This window comes from Callithrix jacchus, chromosome 4 (genome assembly GCF_049354715.1).
Source record: "Callithrix jacchus isolate 240 chromosome 4, calJac240_pri, whole genome shotgun sequence".
NCBI lineage: Eukaryota > Metazoa > Chordata > Mammalia > Primates > Cebidae > Callithrix > Callithrix jacchus.
Genome location: NC_133505.1, coordinates 35,422,768 through 35,444,701, shown reverse-complemented (window position 1 = coordinate 35,444,701; position 21,934 = coordinate 35,422,768). Strand labels below are relative to the sequence as shown.

General features: G+C 47.6%; 1 protein-coding gene across 6 annotated transcripts; it reads right to left on the bottom strand.

Annotated features, from left to right (window-relative positions):
* Window positions 1–163: 163 nt before the first annotated feature.
* Window positions 164–21,510, bottom strand: ATAT1 (alpha tubulin acetyltransferase 1). 6 transcript variants are annotated; one of them, XM_035297524.3, is made up of 13 exons: window positions 21,371–21,510; window positions 20,835–20,895; window positions 20,627–20,718; window positions 20,443–20,503; window positions 20,215–20,328; window positions 19,930–20,031; window positions 6,853–6,898; window positions 6,670–6,738; window positions 4,713–4,784; window positions 3,940–4,183; window positions 1,021–1,100; window positions 886–928; window positions 164–530 (listed from the first exon to the last, which is right to left on the bottom strand). In XM_035297524.3, exons 1-13 carry the CDS (start codon window positions 21,475–21,477, stop codon window positions 350–352), a joined length of 1,272 nt encoding a protein of 423 aa, XP_035153415.1. In that variant the 5' UTR covers window positions 21,478–21,510; the 3' UTR covers window positions 164–349. The 6 variants fall into 6 exon arrangements, with proteins under 6 accessions (XP_035153415.1, XP_035153420.1, XP_035153417.1 ...); XM_035297529.3 differs by lacking the exon at window positions 21,371–21,510 and adding an exon at window positions 21,089–21,225; XM_035297526.3 differs by lacking the exon at window positions 6,670–6,738.
* Window positions 21,511–21,934: the final 424 nt, after the last annotated feature.

The following is a 21,934-nucleotide window of genomic DNA, read 5'->3' as shown; positions in this document are numbered from 1 at the left end:
GCGGGCTCAGAGCCTGCCTGAATGCGCTTGCGCAAATTAGCAGCCCAAGCGCCGATTTCACAGCTGAGACATTTGCGCAAAAGGCTAAGCAAAAACGGCGCCGAACCCGGGGCAACGACAGTGAGGGGTGAGGCGGCTGAAATAATAAGTTTTTCAACAACTCTTGTGATAAAAATAAATACTTTTATTGCTCTGGTTAAAAGAAAGATACAAATGACTTGAAGCTGATAAGCCCGCTGAATGAATGAATGAATGAATGAATGAATCCATCTATTATGAGGGTTGGGCTTTGGCTCTTTCCTGCAGTGAGGGAGAAATAATACTGTGAAGATGTGACACGGGACTGCGGTCACCAAGGCCTGGTGCTGCGTCGTTCCTGTAGGTTTCGAATGAATCTGGCGTTGAATATGTCCCCACCCATTGTCCAGGACTGGGCTGGTGGGGCTGGGGCCTGGGCCTGTGGAGGAGCTGTGTGCACAGGCTTCTCCGCAGACCCATCCTGCGACAAGGCCTGCTCCTCACTGGCAGACCTGGTAGGTGCGGAGATGGAGAGTGAGCTATAGGACTACTAAAGAGGAAATTAAGATTACAGACTCTTCAAGGTCTCGGGCCAGGTTTTAATGTAGGACACATGATGGGTATGATGCTGGAACCATTAGTGGTATGTCCAAATTCAAAATCTCTCAGAGAACCTTTATTCCAAAGGGAAGTACAGAGTTGAACTTGTAGGGAAAGGAGCTTGGAGGATGTAAGGTAGAAGAAATTGTGGGAGGAGCTGGTGTTTTCATACTGTTAAGATTTTGGAGTAGGAAGTGGTTGAGAGTGATGTTAGGAAGGGAGTCAGACGGTGGTGGGAGGCTGTTAGGGGAGGGGTTTAGACCTCACCTATTCTTTGTTTCCTGTTCTCCCTGCTTGGAGTCTTGGTTGCCTGTGGAAATATCAGGCATATGAATGGGAAGGCAGGAGTAGATAGTGAATGTGGCCTACTCGATTTGACAGTAAGGAGAAGTTAATACTTACCTGTATTGGGGGATGAGGAAGTCACCCCCCCATGGCGGCTGTAGCAGCAACTTTGGGCTACCAGCCCTGGGGGAGTCCCCCTGTAGAAGAAATGGGAGATGATGGGGAGGAGACTGGATGAAAGATGGGTGGGTATGGAGGAATCAGAGGAGAGGAGTAAAAGGAACAGCATAGGAACAAAAAGAAGGTGGTAATTATCATTCCTAAGGGGTTTTAATCAAAGCTGTGCCCCAGAAAAGGGTGGTGGGAGTTCATTTTATACCCAAGATTTTCGGAAGCACCTCTGATTTATTGCTCTGTTCTTTCTAGTTGAGGTAATGTGTTAAATCTATGGCTAGATGTGATCCAAATCATGTCATAAGAACAGACTCACATGTAGTCAAAAATTTCTTGGATCAGGTACTCTGGTGTTTGGTTTGGAAAACAGGGTTACCTTAAGTATAAGATTCCTTAGACCAGGCCAGGTGTGGTGGCTCATGCCTGTAATCCCAGCACTTTGGGAGGCTGAGGTGGGCAGATCCCAAAATTAGGAGATCGAGCCTGGCCAACAGGGTGAAACCCCCTCTTTACTAAAAATACAAAAATTAGCTGGGTGCAGTTGTACACTCCTGTAATCCCAGCTACTCGGAGGCTGAGGCAGGAGGATTTCTTGAACTGGGGAGGCAGAGGTTGCAGTAAGCCAAGATCGTGCCACTGCACTCCATCTTGGCGACAGAGTGAGTGAGACTCTGTCTCAAAAACAAACAAACAAAAAAAGCAAAAACAAAAAGATTCGTTAGACCAAAGGGAAACAGGAAGTGACAAGGCTGAATTTTGAATTTCGGAGGAAAAGGAAGGGGGCCTCTGTAAATAGGGTGACAGATTGTGTTAGACTCTCCACAGAAGTAAGGGTTTGTCTTAAGAGAGATCCAGGGGTTTAGTGGAGCAGACATCAGGTAATCAGAATGGGAAGAGGAATACAGGAGGCAGGAGGTAATTAGTGGATACAGAGGTGATGGCAAGCCTTGACATCTCAGCAACGGCTGGCCCAGAGTAAAGGGTAGAAGTCACTGGGGAGAACTGGAAGTTCCTGGAAGGAACGAGGGAGTAGCAGGAGCTCACGCACAAGGATTCAGGACCTACATGAGAGGAGACAGAATCTGAAGAAGGACTAACAGTGAAGATGGGGATAGGCAGACATCAGATACAGGAGCTTTGAGGCTCCTGGGTAAAAGATACGTAGATCTCAGAAATGAAGAAATGAGAGGGAGGCCCTGAGATCCCAGGAAAATAAAGGGTGACGCACAAATGAGGCTGACAAGCTTTTTTTGTGTGTGATTCTTTTTTTTCATTGAAAATGTCAATTTAGAAAACACAGAAGAATTCATATTTTATTGAGACAACACTGAGAGGGAGAAGAAAAGGGAAGAGTGAGTAGGGGAGAGGAGGAGATCCGGCTCCCAAGGATTTCAGGAAACACAGTGGGGCACCTGATCTAGCATACATTCAGAGGGTAGGGAGGGGGAAAGGATCTAGCTATATCTTGGGCATGGAGCAGGGAAGGTCGTCCTTGCTATGGAGTAAACGAGAGAGGAAGGACAGAGGAAGAATGGTCCCCTATCTGATCTCGACAATCTCACAAGATGGGACTATATCAGCATCTAGCTACCAGGGAGGGATGGATGCAAGAGGGGATTCCAGGATCTAACAGATCCTTGAGACTCTGGATCTATTCCCAAGCAACACGCTCCCTCAGAGAATGGATCTAGGGGAAAAGGTGGTGTCAGCCAGTCTCCTTTAGAAACCCCAAAGCAACATCAGTTTGGGGTTCCCTGACACCTACACAAAATGTGGAAATGAAGAGTTTGGCAATGTTGAGTAGATCCCTTTGGGGAGCTGGTAAGTCCCTGTCCTACCTAACTAGACTGCTCTGAAGCAGAGCTTGCTCACTGGCAGCCGTTCTCAGGCTCAAAGGGCAAGTATTAGAGCCACCAGTAGACACTAGAGGCAATATGGGGTTTATCCCATGGATAAGACTCCTTAAAGTTTCCCTGGGAGAGGACGCCTAGACCTTCCATGGTGTTCTAGGGTTTGACAGCAACCAAGAATGTGCTTCTCTAAATGTATGAGCCACCCAACCAAGGGGTCTGGCAACAGATCAGGCTGTCTGTGGGTAAGGTATTTAGAGCCCAAGTTAGGAGATAAGGGGTGATTTTGTGGTAAGAAAAGCTAGAAAGTGTTAGGCCATTTGAGTCCCTGACAACCCTAATGTCTAAGAAAGTCAAAGAGGGAATCTTAGGGGCTCTGTCAGGTTCCACTGGGTCCTACAGGATGCAATGGAAGAATGGGTCTGGGGTTCTCAGGGAGGGTGTCTCTGCCCACCCCAGGTCTCCCAGGGAGGGGAGAGGGTAGCTGTCTGTCAGTATCGACTCTCCTCAGAGCGGGGAAGGGAGCTGTGGAAGGATGTTATGGACGGGAGGAAGGGAGGGGAGATGGGGGGGGAGAGAAAAACAGATAAGTCAGAAGTGAGGAGAAAGCTAGGGAGAGAAATAAAGGAAATGCCCACTCCCTGCCTGCTGGGTGGACTCTTGGCACACAGGCCAGTGGCTGCCCCTTCCCCAGCAAGAGTTAAGCCAAGATCTCCCTAATCTCAGAAGGCTCCATTCCCCCAACTCAACAGATCTGTGTTCTTCCTACCATTCCACACAACTCTCACATTAAAGCCAGGGTCCCTAGGCGTCATATAAAGTCCTGTTCTGCTCTTTCACTGTATTTTTTCCCCCAGATCACTTGCACTTGTATTTTTCTTGAAAGGTTCCAGAACTCCCCAATCCACCCATCTTATTGATCCATCTCTCTGATGGATTCAAATTGCCCTTTGCCATTTCTAACATCCTCTTTGATAGCTGTGAGGCTCCTTAGTCCTTCAACTCTTATTACCTGGTGCGACGACGTTGGGCTGGGCTACCCCCAGGGTCAGCAGCCAGCAGAAGGCGGGCAGTAGGGTGTGGGGGGCAGAGGCGCAAGGAACGCAGCAGCTCCTGCTCTGGCACAAAGGGGCGGAGGGGACCTCGTTCTGGTGAGTTTCCCAGGCTGCTGGAGCGGGGGGGCGGGTGGGCTGGAGGTGTGGCACGGCGAGGGGCCCTGTTTAGGGGCCAAGGAGGCTCCACAGCCACCTTCAGAACTGGGGACAGGGAGAATGAAGAGCAGGACAGAAAAAGAAGAAAAAAAGAGAGGGAAGGAAGAGATAAGAGTCATGATAGCAAAGATTTGGGTAGAAAAAAAGAATCTGAATCTTTTTTTTTTTTTTCTTTTTTTGAGACGGAGTCTTGCTCTGTCACCCGAGCTAGAGTACAGTGGTGTGATCTTGGCTTGCTGTAACTTCCATCTCTCGGGTTCAAGCCATTCTCCTGCATCAACCTCCCGAGTAGCTGGGATTACAGACACGTGCCACCAGGTCTAGTTAATTTTTGTATTTTTAGTAGAGACAGGGTTTCACCATGTTGGCCAGGCTTGTCTCAAACTCCTGGACTCAGGCGATCTACCCGCTTCAGCCTCCCAAAGTGCTGGGATTACAGGCATGAGCTACCATGCCCGGCCCAAGAAATCTGAGTCTTTAGAGAGAACGAATCCTTCCCCTGGGTCCCCTGAGCATTCTCTTCCCTTGTGTTAAGGTCCCCCAGGCCCAGACACCCAACCCTTGCCCCTCTTACATTCTCGGTCACTAGAGGAGTATGGCTTGATGTCTCCCTCTGCTCTCTTGGGTGGCAGCTTCCTTGCTGGAGCTGGTAGTGGAGGGGATACAGGTAGGGTAAGCGTTAGGAGACATACTTTGTACCCCTCCTCCCAGTCACTACCCCACAACCCCAAACCTTTGCTCCCTGACACCGCAGTTCCTCCTGGGAACTTGCAGGAGCAGCACAATGGCAATGCCAGCACACCAAAAGGGAATTTGTGGGGAAGGTGGAACACTTCTGAGGAGAGCCAGAAGGAGGAGGCCAAACACAGAGCTAGGGAGAAAGATCTAAGGGGAGACTCTGGGGACTGGGAGATGCAGGAGTAGGGTAGCCAAGGGAAGCGAGCTCTTACTGTCAGTGGGTGCTGTCACGGCCCCCTGGGATTCTGGGGCAATGGAATGGTCCCAGCCGGGCCAACGAGGACCCTGGGCTCCTCTGGATGAGATGGACAAAGCCCTTGGTTAATCAGGAATTGCTCTGGAGAGGTCAGGGGAGGTTTGGAAGGAGGGCAGAATCTCTCCTTCCTATACAAAGATGGGAAGAGACTGAAGTTTTATTAGGTTAAAAAATAAAAAGGATGAGGAGAAAATAAATAGGGGCATCTGAAAAGGAGCTATCAAAGTAAACGGGAGGCTGATGTAATATCCACAGTTCAGCCTCCTCTTCTGCACTTCTCTGCTTGCTCCCCACTTTCCCTCTTGAGATTCTCCATCATGTGTGGCAAATGAAAGACTTCTCAGCGAATTCACTTAGGCTTTATCCACAGCACCCTCCCGTGAAGGCCTGAGTCCTCACCATCCTTGTTGGCCCTCAATCCCTCTCACAGCCTGTGGTTCAGCATGAGCTAAGTGGGAGAAGCCTTGGAAACCAAAGCGAGTCATGGACATGAGGTGCCTCTCAGTGCCTGACACTGCGATGCTCATAGCTGGTTCCAAACTGCTCTTTGGATGGTGGTTACTCCCTTTCCTGGCCACAGAGCCAGCTCAGGAAGGGGGTTCTTCTGGGCAAACAAGCATTGTACAGCCGTTAGAAGTTGATAAGGTGGAGTGGTGAGAAAGAGGAAGGAGTATGGCTAAGACTGGCAGTAAGAGTGTGTGTGTGTGTGTGTGTGTGAGCGAGAGAGAGAGAGATGGGGAATCTGGACAGCATTTTAGTGCATCTGAGGTTTGGTTTCTCCAGATCAATTTCTTTTTTTTTTTTTTTGAGACAGAGTTTCGCTCTTGTTACCCAGGCTGGAGTGCAATGGCGCGATCTCGGCTCACCACAACCTCCACCTCATGGGTTCAGGCAATTCTCTTGCCGCAGCCTCCTGAGTAGCTGGGATTACAGGCATGCGCCACCGTGCCCAGCTAATTTTTTGTATTTTCAGTAGAGACGGGGTTTTACCATGTTGACCAGGATGGTCTGGATCTCCTGACCTCGTGATCCACCCACCTCGGCCTCCCAAAGTGCTGGGATTACAGGTTTGAGCCACCGTGCCTGGCCCAGATCAATTTTATTATCGGGTTTGAAACATAAATTCTGAGTGTTATCTTCTAAAAGTAACATTTAAACTTTGGGCCATTTGTGTCACTATTCTGTGACTTCGAATTGAAGGGCTGTTTGCACCAGCCTGTCCCTCACTGGCTGACAGAAGCCTGGGGTTTACAAAGGAGCCTGACTCTGGCCTATGTTGCTGGACTTGAACTAGCAAGAGGGTCCATTGACATCAGTTGTCAAACAGGCTCCCAATGAGCTTGCTTGGTTAAAAATCTTGCCAAGTACAAAATGCACTGAGCTCCCATGGAGGCAAAGGCAAACAGGCATGACTGCAGGAGACTTGGGTTGCTTGAGAATTTCCTAAAACTGCCCACAGATAGCACTGTACTCCGTGGCGTCTAGAGTAAGTAGCCATCACTGCACTACAGTTCCACCCCTTCAATACAGGCTTTACCAGTGGGCGTGGGATCAACTGCAGCAGCACGAGAGTGTCGAGTTGCCCTCAGAGAGGGAGCAGGGGGCCCTGTGAGGAAGGAAGCAGCGGTGCCCCTCAGTGAGGGGCCAGCAGGACCAAGAGTCCATCTCTTTCCTTTCCCTCACCCCTACTACATGACCAACACAAGGCGAGAAAACTTACGATGTTGATGGGCAAAGAAGCCTTCAAAGATCACAAAGTTGTTCACCTGGAAGATGAAATAAACAAAATACAATCCTGCATCACTTAACGAGGGAGATACATTCTGAGAAATACGTCATTAGGTGATTTCATTGTGTGAACATCACAGAATGTACTTACACAAACCTAGACACTATGCCTACAACACACCCAGACTCTATTGTACAGCCTATTGCTCCTAGGCTGCAAACCTGTACATCATGTTACTATACTGAATATTGTAGGCTTTTTTTTTTTTTTTGAGAGGCAGGGTCTCACCCTGTCACCTAGGCTGGAGTGCAGTGGCACCATCACAGCTCACTGCAGCATTGACCTTATGGACTTAAATGATCCTCCCACCTCAGCCTCCCAAGTAGCTAGGTGCATGTCACCACATCTGGCTAGGATGTTTTTAATTTTTATTTATTTATTCATTTATTTATTTATTTTGAGACGGAGTCTTGCCCTGTCGCCCAGACTGGAATGCAATGGCGCGATCTTGGCTCACTGCAACTTTTGCCTCCGGGTTCAAGCAATTCTCCTGCTCCAGCCTTCCAAGTAGCTGGGATTACAGGCATGCACCACCATGCCTGGCTCATGTTTTGTATCTTTAATAAAGATGGGGTTTCACCAAGTTGGCCAGGCTGGTCTCGAACTCCTGACCTCGTGATCTACTCAACTTGGCCTCCCAAAGTGGTAGGATTACAGGCGTGAGCCACCACGCCTGGCCTAAATTTTTGGTAGAGATGGGGGGTCTCACTATGTTGCCCAGGCCAATCTCAAACTCCTAGGCTCATGTGATCCTTCTGCCTCAGCCTCCCAAAGTTCTGGGACTATAGGCATGAACCACCGTGCTCAGCCAGCTGTAGGCAATTCTAACATAATGGTTTGGCTGGGTGTGGTGGCACACACCTGTAATCCCAGCACTTTGGGAGGCCAAGGCAGTGAATCACAAGGTCAAGAGATCCAGACCATCCTGACCAACATGATGAAACTCTGTCTCTACTAAAAATACAAAAATTAGCTGGGCATGGTGGTGTACACCTGTAGTCCCAGCTACTTGGGAGGCTGAGGCAGGAGAATTGCTTGAACCCGGGAGGCGGAGGTTGCAGTGAGCTGAGATCCCACCACTGCACTCCAGCCTGGGCGACAGAGTGAGACTCTGTCTCAAAAATAATAATAATGGTTCAGCTGATGTATCTAAACATAGAACAGGTACAGTAAAAATATGGTATAATCTTTATACCATATTTTTATAGCACATGACTCTATAGCTGTCTGCTGGCCACTCAGCACATACTTGGGTACAGAGTCCTGTGTAAGGAAAATCATAGGAGGAAGAACAAAAGCCAACTTTCTTATCTTTGACAACAGACACAGTAAAAAAAACTCAGACCCCAAGAGGCTGATCCTAAAGTTCACAAGAAATTGCAAAGGATCTCAGATAGCCAAAAACTATCTTGAAAAAGAACAGGCCGGGTGTGGTGGCTCACACCTATTATCCCAGCACTTTGGGAGGCCAAGGCAGGTGGACCACTTGAGGTCAGGAGTTCGAGACCAGTCTGGCCAACATGGTGAAACCCCATCTCTACTAAAAATATAAAAATTAGCTGGGCATAGTGGCACATACCTGTAATTCTAGCTACTGGAGGCTGAAGCACGATAATTGCTTGAGCCTGGGAGGCAGAAGTTGCAGTGAGCCTGAGATCATGCCACTGAACTGTAGCCTGGGTGACAGAGCCAGACTCCATCTCAAAAATAAATAAATAAATAAACAAAAGCTAAAATTGGGCCAGGTGCCGTGGCTCATGCCTGTAATCCTAGCACTTTGGGAGGCCGAGGCAGGCGGATCACAAGGTCAGGAGTTCGAGACCAGCCTGACCAACATAGTGAAACCCCATCTCTATTAGCCGGGCATGGTGGCACATGCCTGTATTCCCAGCTACTCGGGAGGCTGAGGCAGGATAATGACTTGAATCCGGGAGGTGGAGGTTGCGGTAAGCCGAGATTGCACCATTGCACTCCATCCTGGGCAACAAGAGTGAAACTCCATCTCAAAAAAGAAAAAGAACTAAAATTGTGAATTATTAGACTGAAACATAGGGGTAAGTTTTCATGACCCTGGATTAGGCAAGCTTCTTTTTTTCTTGAATCCACCTCCTGGGTTCAAGCAGTTCTACCTCAGCTTCCTGAGTAGCTGGGACTACAGGCATGTGCCACCATGTCAATTTTTTTGTATTTTTAGTAGAGACGGGGTTTCACCATGTTGGCCAGGATGGTCTGGATCTCTTGACCTTGTGATCCACCCACCTCGGCCTCCCAAAGTGCTGGGATTACAAGCGTGAACCACCGCACCCAGCCAATTTTTTGTATTTTTAGTAGAAATGGATTGAACCATGTTGGCCAAGGTGGTCTTGATCTCTTGATCTTGTGATCTGCCTGCCTCGGCCTCCCAAAGTTCTGGGATTACAGGCGTGAGCCACCACGCCTAGGTGGCAAGTTTCTTAAATATGACACCAATGCACAAGAAACAAAAGAAAAATTATACTCCATCAAATTTGTTTTTTTGAGATTTGAGTCTCACTCTGTCACCCAGGCTGGAGTGCAGTGGTGTGATTTCAGCTCACTGCAACCTCTGCCTCCCAGGTAGAAGTGATTCTCCTCCCTCAGCCTCCCAAGTAGCTGAGATTATAGGTGCCCACCACCACACCTAGCTAATTTTTGTATATTTAGTAGAAACAGTGTTTCGCCAGGTTGGCCAGGCTGGTCTTGAACTCCTGATCTCAGGTGATCTACCCACCTCGGCCTCTCAAAGTGCTGGGATTATAGGCATGAGCCATTGCACCAGGCAATTTTTTTTTTTTTTTAATGGATGAGAGGTTTTTATGTTGCTCAGGCTGGCCTTGAATGCCTAGCCTCACTTCCTCATGTGCCAGGACAACAGGCCTGAGCCACCGTGGCTCACCAAAATGAAAACCTTATGCTTCACTTTTCACTAAGAAAGTCTGGTCTGTAATCCCAGCACCTTGGGAGGCTGAGACGAATGGATCATGTAAGGTCAGGAGTTCAAGACTGGCCTGACCAATATAGCGAAACCCCATCTCTACTAAAAAATACAAAAATGTGCTGAGGGTGATGGCGGGCACCTATAATCCCAGCTACTCAGGAGGCTGTGCCAGGAGAATCACTTGAACCCAGGAGGTGGAGGTTGTGGTGAGCCCAGATTGCACCACTGCACTTCAGACTGGGAGACAGAGCAAGACTCCGTCTCAAAAAAAAAAGCAACTCATACATCTGATAAGGGTGTTATGTCTAGAATATAAGAAAAACTCTTATAACTCAACAACAAAGAACACAATTTAAGATTGGACTAAAAAATAAAAAAGAATGGATAAAGGACTTAAATAAACTTTTCTCTAAAGAAGATATACAAATGGCCAATAAACACATAAAAAGGTGCTCAAGGCTGGGCATGATGGCTCATACCTGTAATCCCAGCACTTAGGGAGGCTGAGGCAGGGGGATGACTTGAGGTCAGGAGTTCAAGACCAGCCTGGCCAAGATGTGAAACCCTGTCTTTACTACAATACAAAAGAATTAGCCAGGCATGGTGGTGTGCACCTGTAATCCTAACTATTCTGGAGGCTGAGGCAGGTGAATTGCTTGAGCCCAGGAGGTGGTGGTTGCAGTGAGCTGAGATTACTCCAGCCTGGGCAAGAGAACAAGACTACGTCTCAAAAAATAAAAAGAATTCAGCAGAGTTCAAATGGGTGGGAGAATTCAAGGAAAGATATGCTGGAGGCCAGGATGCTACTTTGATAACTAGTAACTTAATTTTATAGTTACTTCATTATATTTTCACATTCAATTTGGCCTTCACAACAATCCTGGAAGTCACTATTTGAAAGAAAAGGGGGGTAAATACAGCCTTGGAGACATGGCTTGGCTTGGCCAATGCCAAGTAGTTACAAGTGGCAGGGCTGGGCCTCAAATTCCAGACTTCTGATTCCAGCTGCAGTGTCTCAGCCAGGAAAATAGTGTAGTCATTACAAGTTTACTCGGGGTTGGGCTCGTTGGCTCACTCCTGTAATCCCAGCATTTTGGGAGGCCAAGGTGGGTGGAGCACTTGAGGTCAGGAGTTTGAGACCCTACCTCTAGTAAAAACACAAAAATTAGCTGGGCATGATGGCGTGTGCCTGTAATCCTAGCTACTCAGGAGGCAGAGGCTGTAAGTGAGCTGAGATTGCGCCACTACACTTCAGCCTGGGTGACAGAGCAAGACTCCATCACAAAAAAGAAAAAAAAAGTTTACCGGGGGCCGGGCATGTTGGCTTACATAGATAGCTTGAGCCCAAGCGTTCAAGACTAGCCTGGGCAACACAGCAAGACTTCATCTTTACAAAAATATTTTTTAAAATTATCCAGACTATCCTGATACTACTGGAAAAAAAAAAAAAAAGTAAAAAGACCAAAAAAAAAAAAAATTAGCCAGGCATGGTGGCTTACACCTGTAATCCCAGCTACTTGGGAGGTTGAGGTGGGAAGATCTCTCTTTTTTTTGAGATGGAGTCTCACTCTGTCGCCCATGCAGGAATGCAATGGTGTGATCTTGGCTCACTGCAACCTCTGCCTCCCAGGTTCAAACTATTTTGCCTCAGCCTTCTGAGTAGCTGGGATTATAGGAGCGTGCCACCACACCCAACTAATTTTTGTATTTTTAGTAGAGATGGGGTTTTGCCATGTTGGCCAGGCTGGTAGGGAAGATCTCTTGAGCCTAGGAGGTGGAGACTGCAGGAAGCCCTGATGATGCCACTGCACTCCAGCCTAGGCAACAGAGCAAGACCTTGTCTCAAAAAGAAAAAAAAGTTCACTGGGTAAATGGCTATGGGTTCAAATGTGAACTCTACTATTTACTGGCTGTGTGAACTTGGTTAAGTCACTAATTTGTATAAACCCAAAATAGTTTTAATAATAGTACCTACTTCAGAAAGACATGCAAGGATCCAATGAGATGATGCATATAGATACCACATAGAGCCTACGAAATGTGAGTTACTGTTTACATGCTACACTGCTCTGGCCTTACATTTTAACTGGGTAATATATTTCCTTTCTTTTTTCTTTTTCTTTTTGCAGCCCCAGCTGTTGCATGGGTAATACATTTCATGTCAAATACAATACTGTGCTCCAGGGCTGGGTGTGGTGGCTCATACTTGTAATCCTAGCACTTTGGGAGACCAAGATGGGCAGATCACTTGAGGTCAGGAGTTTGAGATGTCTGGCCAACATGGCGAAACCTCATCAGTACAAAAACTAGATGGGTGTGGTGGTGGGCGCCTGCAATCCCAGCTACTCAGGAGGTTGAGGCAGGAGAATTGCTTGAACCTGGGAGGCTGAAATTATGCCACTGCACACCAGCCTGGGCAACAGAATAAGGCTCTGTCTCAAAATATAAATAAATATCCCAGCACTTTGGGAGGCCGAGGCGGGTGGATCACAAGGTCAAGAGATCGAGACCATCCTGGTCAACATGGTGAAACCCGGTCTCTACTAAAAATATAAAAAATTAGCTGGGCATGGTGGCCCGTGCCTGTAATCCCAGCTACTCAGGAGGCTGAGGCAGGAGAATTGCCTGAACCCAGGAGGCGGAGGTTGCAGTGAGCCAAGATTGTGCCATTGCACTCCAGCCTGGGTAACAAGAGCGAAACTCCATCTCAATAATTATAAATAAGTAAGTAAGTAAATAAATAAATAAATAAATACTGTGCTCCTTCCACTGCTCTCTGCTGCCTCTCAATGGAACAATGATGTACTGCAGGAACACAGGAACACCCTACCTGTCCCTTGCCTTGACCTTGCTGTAATGTCTACCAACCCATCCTCATCCTCCCCCAAGAAGCACATGCCCAGCACTCCAATCACACCACACTACTTGTAGTGCCCTGAAAGGTGATTTAATACCTCTCTGCCTTTGCTCATGCTGGTTCCTCTATATGAAATGTACTTTAGCCTTTTGTCCACCTGACAAACACCACTTGCCTTTTAAGATTAGACATGTCGCTGGGAGCGGTGGCTCAGGCCTGTAATCCCAGCACTTTGGGAGGCCAAGGAGGGCGGATCACCTGAGATCAGGAGTTTGGGACCAGCCTGATCAACATGGTGAAACTCCATCTCTACTAAAAATACAAAATTAGTCGGGTTACGGTGGTGCATGCCTGTAATTGCAGGTACCCAGGAGGCTGAGGCAGGAGAATCACTTGAACCAAGGAAGCAGAGGTTACAGTGAGCTGAGATCGTGCCACAGCACTCCAGCCTGGGCAACAAGAGCAAAACTCCATCTCAAAAAAAAAAATGATTAGACATGTTGTCTTTCTTTACCTGACCCCCAGCCCAAGACAGCATTCATATCATGTTCTTATGCCTCCTCTGTAATGATGTCTGTCAAATCATGTTACAATGGATTAACTGTCCATGTTCCTATCCAAGTCTAACTTGTCAACCAAATCCCAACCCCAGCTGCCCACTCAATGATATCACTTCAACAGTTCTCTCCACTTTCTCTGACAGAATCATATTTTCTCTCTACCAAATTATTCTCATGCTATTTGTTCTCCCATCTGAAAAGGATCAACTCTCTTTTGATCCACTTCACTCCCCAGCTCTTGTTCTATTTCTGTTCCCCAGCATTTACAAGAGTGGCCTATTCTTGTTGTATTCCTAGCTTCTCAGTCTCCTAGACTCACTCCATCCAGGCTTCCACACACTGCTGCACCAAAACTGCTCATCAAGATCACCAATGGCCTAAGAGATAAATCCAACGGTAGCATCTAAGACCTCTTTGCTTCTTGATCAGCAGCATGTGACCCAGTAAACCATTCCTTCCTTTTGGGAACACTCTTCAGTGGCCTTTCAGGTCACCTTACTTTCCATTTTTTGTTGTTGTTGTTTTTTTTGAAATGGAATTTTGCTCTTGTTGCCCAGGCTGGAATGCAATGGCATGATCTCGGCTCACTGCAACCTCTGCCTCCTGGGTTCAAGGGATTTTCCTGCCTCAGCTGCCTTGTTTTCAACGCCACCACGCCCAGCCAATTTTTGTGTTTTTAGTAGAAACAGAGTTTTACCATGTTGGCCAGGATGGTCTCCATCTCTTGACCTCGTGATCCACCCACAATGGCCTCCAAAAGTGCTGGGATATAGGTGTGAGCTACTGCACCTGGCCTGTTTTGATCTACTTCACTATTCTCTCCTTGGTTGCTTTTGCTGTTCTCTTCCCTCATTTTTTTTGTTGTTGTTAGAACTCAGCAAAGTAAAATTTGGGTTTGTTGTTGGACAATATTGTTTCACACACATCAAATAGGCCTAAATAAATAAATAAGCAGTAATTTCATAGACAAAAAAGGAAAATAAATGAAACCTTTTATCCTTGGCCTTTTTAACCATCTCATACAAATGAACTAGTTATGGTACAGCTAACTACATACACAAAAAAAGCTACTGGAATGCTCAGAATAAGACTTTTGTTGTCATTTTTGCTTTTTACAAGGATTTTTTTTCTCCTTTGAGATTATAATGAACATGATCATACCACAGGTAAAGTCAGAAATAGGACATAGAACCCTCCAAAGGCTAGCTTGGTCATCCGAGATCATTAAAAATGACTGACGTGGCCAAGCACGGTGGCTCACGCCTGGAATCCCAGCACTTTGGGAGGCCAAGGCAGGTAGATCACAAGGTCAAGAGATCAAGACCATCCTTGCCAACATGGTGAAACCCCTTCTCTACTAAAAATATAAAAATTCGCTGGGCGTGGTGGCAGGTGCCTATAGTCCCAGCTACTCCGGGGGCTGAGGAAGGAGAATCACTTGAACCCGGGAGGCGAGTGGAGATCGTGCCACTGAACTCCAGCCTGGTGACAGAGTGAAATTTCATCTAAAAAAAAAAAAAAAGGACTGACCCTAACAATATGTATTAAAAAAAAGTAAATAAAATGTAAATAAAAAATACAAACTTCCTTTTTAAAGTACTTTAGAAAAAAGCAAGGCCTTGGAAGTTTTTGTTCTTTTTTCCTCCCATTGCAAATTCTCTGGTTTGGGTTGGGTGGTGGCAAATGTGTGTGATCTGCAGTGGCGCTGCTCACAGGGGGCAAGCAGGCCTCTCGAAGATGACCACGTTTAGATTCTAAATGGGAAGTGGAGGGTGAATAGGTCATGGTGGTCTTTTATGTTGTTGTTGTTTTGAGATGAAGCTTCGCTCTGTTGCCCAGGCTGGAGTGCAGTGGCATGATCTTGGCTTATTCAAACATCCACCTCCCGGGTTCAAGCAATTTTCCTGCCTCAGCCTTCCAAGTAGCTGGGATTACAGGCATGTGCCACCACACCCAGCTAATTTTTGTATTTTTAGTAGAGACAGGATTTCACCATGTTGGCCAGGCTGGTCTCAATCTCCTGACCTTGTGAGCCCACCTCAGCCTCCCAAAGTGCTAGGATTACAGGTGTGAGCCACCGTGCCCACCCCTGGCCTTTTTTTAAAGTTTAACTTTTCCTTTTTTGTTGTCTATTCATCCTCTTCGGCCTTCTGCTGCTTGGTATCAACATCGTCGTCTTCCTCATCTTCAGCTGCCCATTTGTCCATAGTGCCTCAGCTGCCTTGTTTTCAACTCCATTCTTTTCCTCACCATCACCTTCCTCCTCCTCCTCTTTCTCCCTACCTTGTTCCTCTATCTTCATGTACCTCAGTCTCCTGCTCCCCATTTTCCTCATTAGCATTCCCATTAGCATGGGCATCTCTTCCACTTTCTGCCTCCTCCACAGCTTCTCCTTGAAGTCCTTGGTGGTGATCGCGGAGCTGGTGTCTGATGTGGTGGGGCACGCCAGTGATCCGGTGCAAGGGATTAAGAAGAAAGCAAGAGTTCAGGGACTCTGTTGATTAAGCTGCCAGAGTCTGAGGTGGCAGAGGATGTGCATGGTGGAGGTGACTGTGGTGAGCAGGACATCGAACCAGGAACAATGCAAAGATGGGTTTTTAGAGCAGCCAGCTGGGGGTCCTCACTTAAAGAGGGCCCAGGGGGAAGCTTCTCTATCTATAATCTTTCTATGGCGATGCATCCTGTCTCTTTGCTTAAAATACCAGATGTCTGCTGAAAACTCTCGTCCCCAAACCTCCTCCCTGATCTCCAGGGAAGTATCCAACTGTCTACTCAACCTGAACATATCACAGATATCGCCAATTGACATATTAAAAATGTACTCCTAATATTTTCCCCCAAAGCTGATCTAACTACCATGGCAGTTAAAGTGACTTGATCCTTCCATCTACTCAGGCTTTGGGGTTGTCCTAAAGTCCTCTTTCTCCACATCCAGTCTATCAGGAAATCTTGTTTTATCTTCAAAATATTTAAAATGTGACCACTCTTTACCATCACTACTGCTACCACCTTGGTCTGAGCCACCACCATTTTTCAACAAGAATGTTGTTGCCTCATTAGTCTACTTGCCTCTACTCTTGCTCCCTTATTGCCTGTTCTTAACAGCCAAGGTGATCTTGTTAAAAACAAAACCAAAACCAAAAACAAAAACAAAAACAAAAAACCAAGATCACAGCCAAAGTAATCTTGTTTTTTTGTTTTTGTTTTTTCAGACGGAGTCTTACTTTGTTGCCCAGGCTTCAGTGCAGTGGTATGATCTTGGCTAACTGCAACCTCTGCCCTCCCAGTTGAAGTGATTCTCCTGCCTCAGCCTCCCAAGTAGCTGGGATTACAGGTACCCGCCACCGCACCCGGCTAATTTTTGTATTTTTAGTAGAGACCTCAGGTGATCCACCCACCTTGGCCTCCCAAAGTGCTGGGATTACAGGTGTAAGCCACTATACAAGGCCTGATCTTATTTTTTACTTAAAAGTAAAAGACAGTCATTGCTGTAGCCTATAAGGACCTTCCTTCCCCATTACCTCTCTGATCTCATCTCCTACCATACTCCCGCCTCATTCATACTGCGCTAGTCACAGGCTATTTGCTCTTTCAGGCAAATTCCCACCGCACGGCCTTCACACTGGTGGTACCCTCTGTCTGGTATGCTCTCTCTGCTCTCTCTCCAGGTATTACTTGGCTTTTTTGTTTTTTGAGACAGAATTTCACTTTGTTACCCAGGCTGGAGTGTGCAGTGGTACCATCTTGGCTCACTGCAGCCTCAACCTCCTAGGCTTAAGCGATCCTCCTGCCTCAGCCTCCCAAGTAGCTGGGACCACAGGTGTGTGCCACCACATCTGGCTAATTTTTGTATTTTCTGTAGAGATGGGGTTTCACCATGTTGCCTAGGCTAGTCTCAAACTCCTGGACTCAAGTGATCTGCCCACCTAGGCCTCCCAAAGTACTAGGATTGCAGGTGTGAGCCACTGTGCCCAGCCTTGGCTTTTCTGACTTCCTTTCAGTTATTGCTCAAATGACATATTCTCAGTGATGATCCCCTTTCAACCTTCAACCCCACATACTCCCATCCCCACCTTACTTGAGTATTCCCAAGCCCTCTTACTTGCTCTCATTTTTCCAGAACACTTATTAACCATAGTATATTCTTGTTTATTATGTTTGTCTCTCCAGCAAGAATATAAGCTCCATCACTAAGACAGGCACTTTTGTCAGTTTTTTTCTTTTCTTTTGAGACAGAATCTTGCCCTATTCCCTAGATTGGAGTGCAGTGGCTCAATCTCAGCTCATTGTAACCTCTGCCTCCCAGGTTCAAGAGATTCTCCTCCTGAGCAGCTGGGATTACAGGCGCACACCACCACACCTAGCTAATTTTTGTATTTTTAGTAGAGATGGGGTTTCACTATGTTGGCCAGGCTGATCTCGAACTCCTGGCCTCAGGTGATTTGTCAACCTCAGCCTCCTAAAGTGCTGGGATTACAGGTGTGAGACATCCCTTCCAGTCCTTTTTTTCTTTTTGGGATAAAGTCTGGCTCCGTCACTCCAGCTGGAGTGTAGTGGTGCGGTCTTAGCTCACTGCAACTTCCACCTCCTGGGTTCAAGCGATTCTCCTGCCTCAGCCTCCTGGGTAGCTGGGATTACAAGCACCCGCCACCATGTCCCATTAATTTTTGTATTTTTAATAGAGATGGGGTTTCACCATGTTGACCAGGCTGGTCTTGAACTCCTCACCTCAAGTGATTCACCCACCTCAGTATCCCAAAGTGCTGGGATTACAGATGTGGGCCACTGCACTTGGCCTTTTTTTTTTTTTGTCTCTCTCTGTGACCCAGGCTATAGTTCAGTGGTATGATCTTGGCTCACTGCAACCTCTGCCTCCCAGGCTCAATGATTCCCACCTCAGCCTCTCGAGGAGCTGGGACTATAGGCTTGCGCTGCCACATCTGGCTAAATTTTTTTCTTTTGAGATGGAGTTTTACTCTTGTTACCTAGGCTAGAGTGCAATGATATGATCTTATCTCACTGAAACCTCCACCTACCAGGTTCAAGCGATTTTTGTGCCTCAGCCTCCAGAGTAGCTGGGATTACATGTGTGTGCCACCATGCCCGACTAATTTTGTATTTTTAGTAGACACGGGGTTTCTCCTTGTTGGTCAGGCTGGTCTCGAACTCCTGACCTCATGTGAACCACCTGCCTTGGCCTTCCAGAGTGCTGGGATTACAGGTGTGAGCTCCCGTGCCCAGCTTTTTTGTATTTTTGGTAGAGACAGGGTTTTGCCATGTTGCCCCATTGAGTAAAGTATTCCTAATGCCCAGAACACTGCCAGGCACTCAATATTTGTTGGATGAATGGATAGCATTAGTAACATCTTGTTTACTTAGTTATAAACAAGACCTCCCTCCCCATTTTAGGCCAAAGCTCCCTGAGGACAGGGAATATATATTATTCTGGACTCTTAATAAATATTGACTGACTAGATGAATAATGGGCTGTGTGAAAACAAGGAGGTGAAAATAAGCTGGCTATGTTTGGGTTGGAAATTAGGTGTAAGGGTCAGGTGCGGGGCTCATGCCTATAATCCCAACACTTTGGGAGGCTGAGGCGGGCAGACCACTTGAGGCCATGAATTCAAGACCAGTCTGACTAACATGGTGAAACCCCATCTCTACTAAAAAATTCAAAAATTAGCCAGGCATGGTGGCTACTTGGGAGGCTGAGGCATGAGAATCACTTGAACCCTGGAGGCAGAGGTTGCAGTGAGCCGCTATCATGCCACTGCAATCCAGCCTGGGCAACAGCAAGACTCCATCTCACCAAAAACAACTTTTGGTAAAGAATCAAAATAAGTCCGGGCATGGTGGCTCACACCTGTAATTTCAGCACTTTGGGAGGATGAGGCAAGTGGATCTCTTGAGCGCAGGAGTTCAAGACCACCCAGTACAACATAGTGAGACCTCATCTCTACAAAAAATAAAAAATTAGCCAGGCATGGTGGTACATGCCTGTAGTCTCAGCTACTGAGGAGACTGAGGTAGGAGTATCGCTTGAGGCCCAGAAGGTTGGGCTGCAGTGAGCCAAGATCATGCCACAGCACTCCAGCCTGGGCAACAGTAGGAGACTTTGCCAAAAAAAAAAAAAAAAAAGCCATGTGTGGTGGCTCGTGCCTGAAATTCCAGCACTTTGGGAGGCTGAGGTGAGCAGATCACAAGGTCAGGAGTTTGAGACTAGACTGGCCAATATGGTGAAATCCTGTCTACTAAAAATACAAAAAATAGCTGGGTATGGTGGTGGGTGCCTGTAGTCCCAGCTACTCGGGAATTCCTGCTGAGGCAGGAGAATTGCTTGAACCTGGGAGGCGGAGGTTGCAGTAAGCCGAGATCACGCCATTGCACTCTAGCCTGGGCAACAGAGCGAGACTCCATCTCAAAAAAAAAAAAAAAAAGAAAAATCAAAATACATGAGAAAGAAATCACTATAAGATGAGAGATTGTACCACAGCACAAAGAAAGGGCCTGTTTGTAGAAAATGAAACCTATATGACAGGAAATAAGGAAAGTATTATTTACTTCTTTGCCGTAAATAATAAATAAATTCAATGTGAATGCTCAGCGGGGATCTATTCTCTGAAACCTCTAACCTGTGGGACCGTGGTCTCCAGATTGTAGTGCTTATTCAGGAATTTCAGCAGCTTCGGTGAGGGTCGGTCAATGGCCAATTGGTGTGGTTCCACTCGCTCCTTCTGCAGGGAAAAGGAGACTCAGGGTAGGAGGAAGTATGGGGAAAGCAAGCCAACAGGAAGCCAGAAGCCTGGGAAGGGAATAGGAGGACATGGGAACATGGGAGGTGGGAGGCAGGGCTTCTGGAAAGGCTCAGGGCAAAGGAGTCCCTAGTTTGGATAAACCAGTGAAGAGGTAAGTGATACCTGCAACATATACTGGAAGAGTTCTCGCCCATGGCCATGGCGTTGCACAGACTCATGGATGTAGAAGTCCAGGATGCAAAGTGGTTCTACCTCATTATGAGCCTCACGATCATCCTAAGAAGGAAAAAATGTTTTAGGCCCCCCAGCATCTCTGCTGCCTCCTAACCTCCAGCACTTTTGTTCTCAGGAACCAACGTATACGAACTCCCAGCTTCCAGTAACACTCACCAATACAAAGAGCTTCTTGTATCCAACTTTGATGAAACCAATAATGGCTCCTTTGCCAGCCCTGTAGGACAGGGAAGATAATGAACAAGCGTGTGGTAACCAGCCGGAAGAGTAGTCAAAGACTGGGGAAGGGCCAAGGGAGGAAGGAATTAAGTGTGGGATGGAAGAGCATGTGGCCACTCACGGTCGCGCCGAACTGTCTTTGAGAATATAAACAACATGGCGGTTACTCTGCATCCTTGATGCACTAGTGATGGGAGCGGAAAGATTCTGGGCCTGCAGGGAAGATTAAGTCAGACTTTCTGCAAGTCCCTCCAGAGGACCCAGGCCTCCCTTACCTACCATCCCCACAGAGGTCCCCCCCTTTACTCCATCTAAAAACTCTCCAGTACCTTGGCAGAAGCCTTGCCCAGTTCATCTAAAATGGTCATAATTTGCTGCTGCAGATCAACACTATAGAAAGAGAGGAAATAAAGAGTCAGATACTCACTGAATTAGCGGGTCCTGGGCAGTCAGTCCTGGGATCCTGGGAACCTGGGCCACAACTCCAACCCCGGCTCAACACTGAAGGCTCTCTGCCTTTACCTGGGAGTCTTCCAATCTGATTTCCCACCCCACCCTTCTGAAACCCAAACTTTTCTCACACATTTCAAGGTGGCATACTCCCTCCACCCTTAAGGTTATTGTGAGGAAGCAGAAAGGCCCGGTCAACCACATCTTTCGGTTGGGACATTTTGGGCCCGGGCCGAAAGGTCACAGATCCAAGCGCTGATCAATCCCACTAGGCCCAGGGTCAGAGGTCACCAAAAAGGCAACCCAGGACACCAAAAGGAGTGGTCACTCATCAGTGAGAAGGGGGCGTGGTGCCTGGACCAGGTTTGGAGAGGAACCGGGAGAAAAGGGCCATGGGGCGGGTTTGAGCTGTCACCGGGCCGGCGTTGTGGTTCCGGGTCGGCGGGCTGGGGGCCTCAGGTGCTGGTCCAGCACCGTGATCCGCTCCGGGAATAACGCGTCCACATCGAACGGGAACTCCATGGCCCATTGTGCCCGGCCGGACCCGCCCCACACGACGTCACTTCCGCCCCTCCCCTCGCTGCACCGCCCCCTTAGAGTCTTTATTTCCAGGAGCCCCGCCCATAGACCCTGCCCCTAGCTTCCAGGCAACTGCCCAGGGCCCCCATTTTTCTTTCCAAACCAGCTATGTCCCTAGCAATGCCACTCCTTCCCATCCCTGCATCCCATGGCAGTTGAGTGCCGTCGTGACCTATCTTCCTTGGCCCAGTGTCTCACTGTCCAACCTTTTAGCCCTCAGTGAACAGTGGGCCACGCTGTTAATGTGGAGTGGGGCCCACAACAGGCATCTTGACAGAGTGACACAACTGCCCATCCCCGGTTTCTGGTCCCCGGCGTTACTGGCAAGGCTGGCTTAAGCCCAACACTCACCACCCCCCCCGCAGCACCACCCAATTTGCTTATATGAAGAACATCGCTC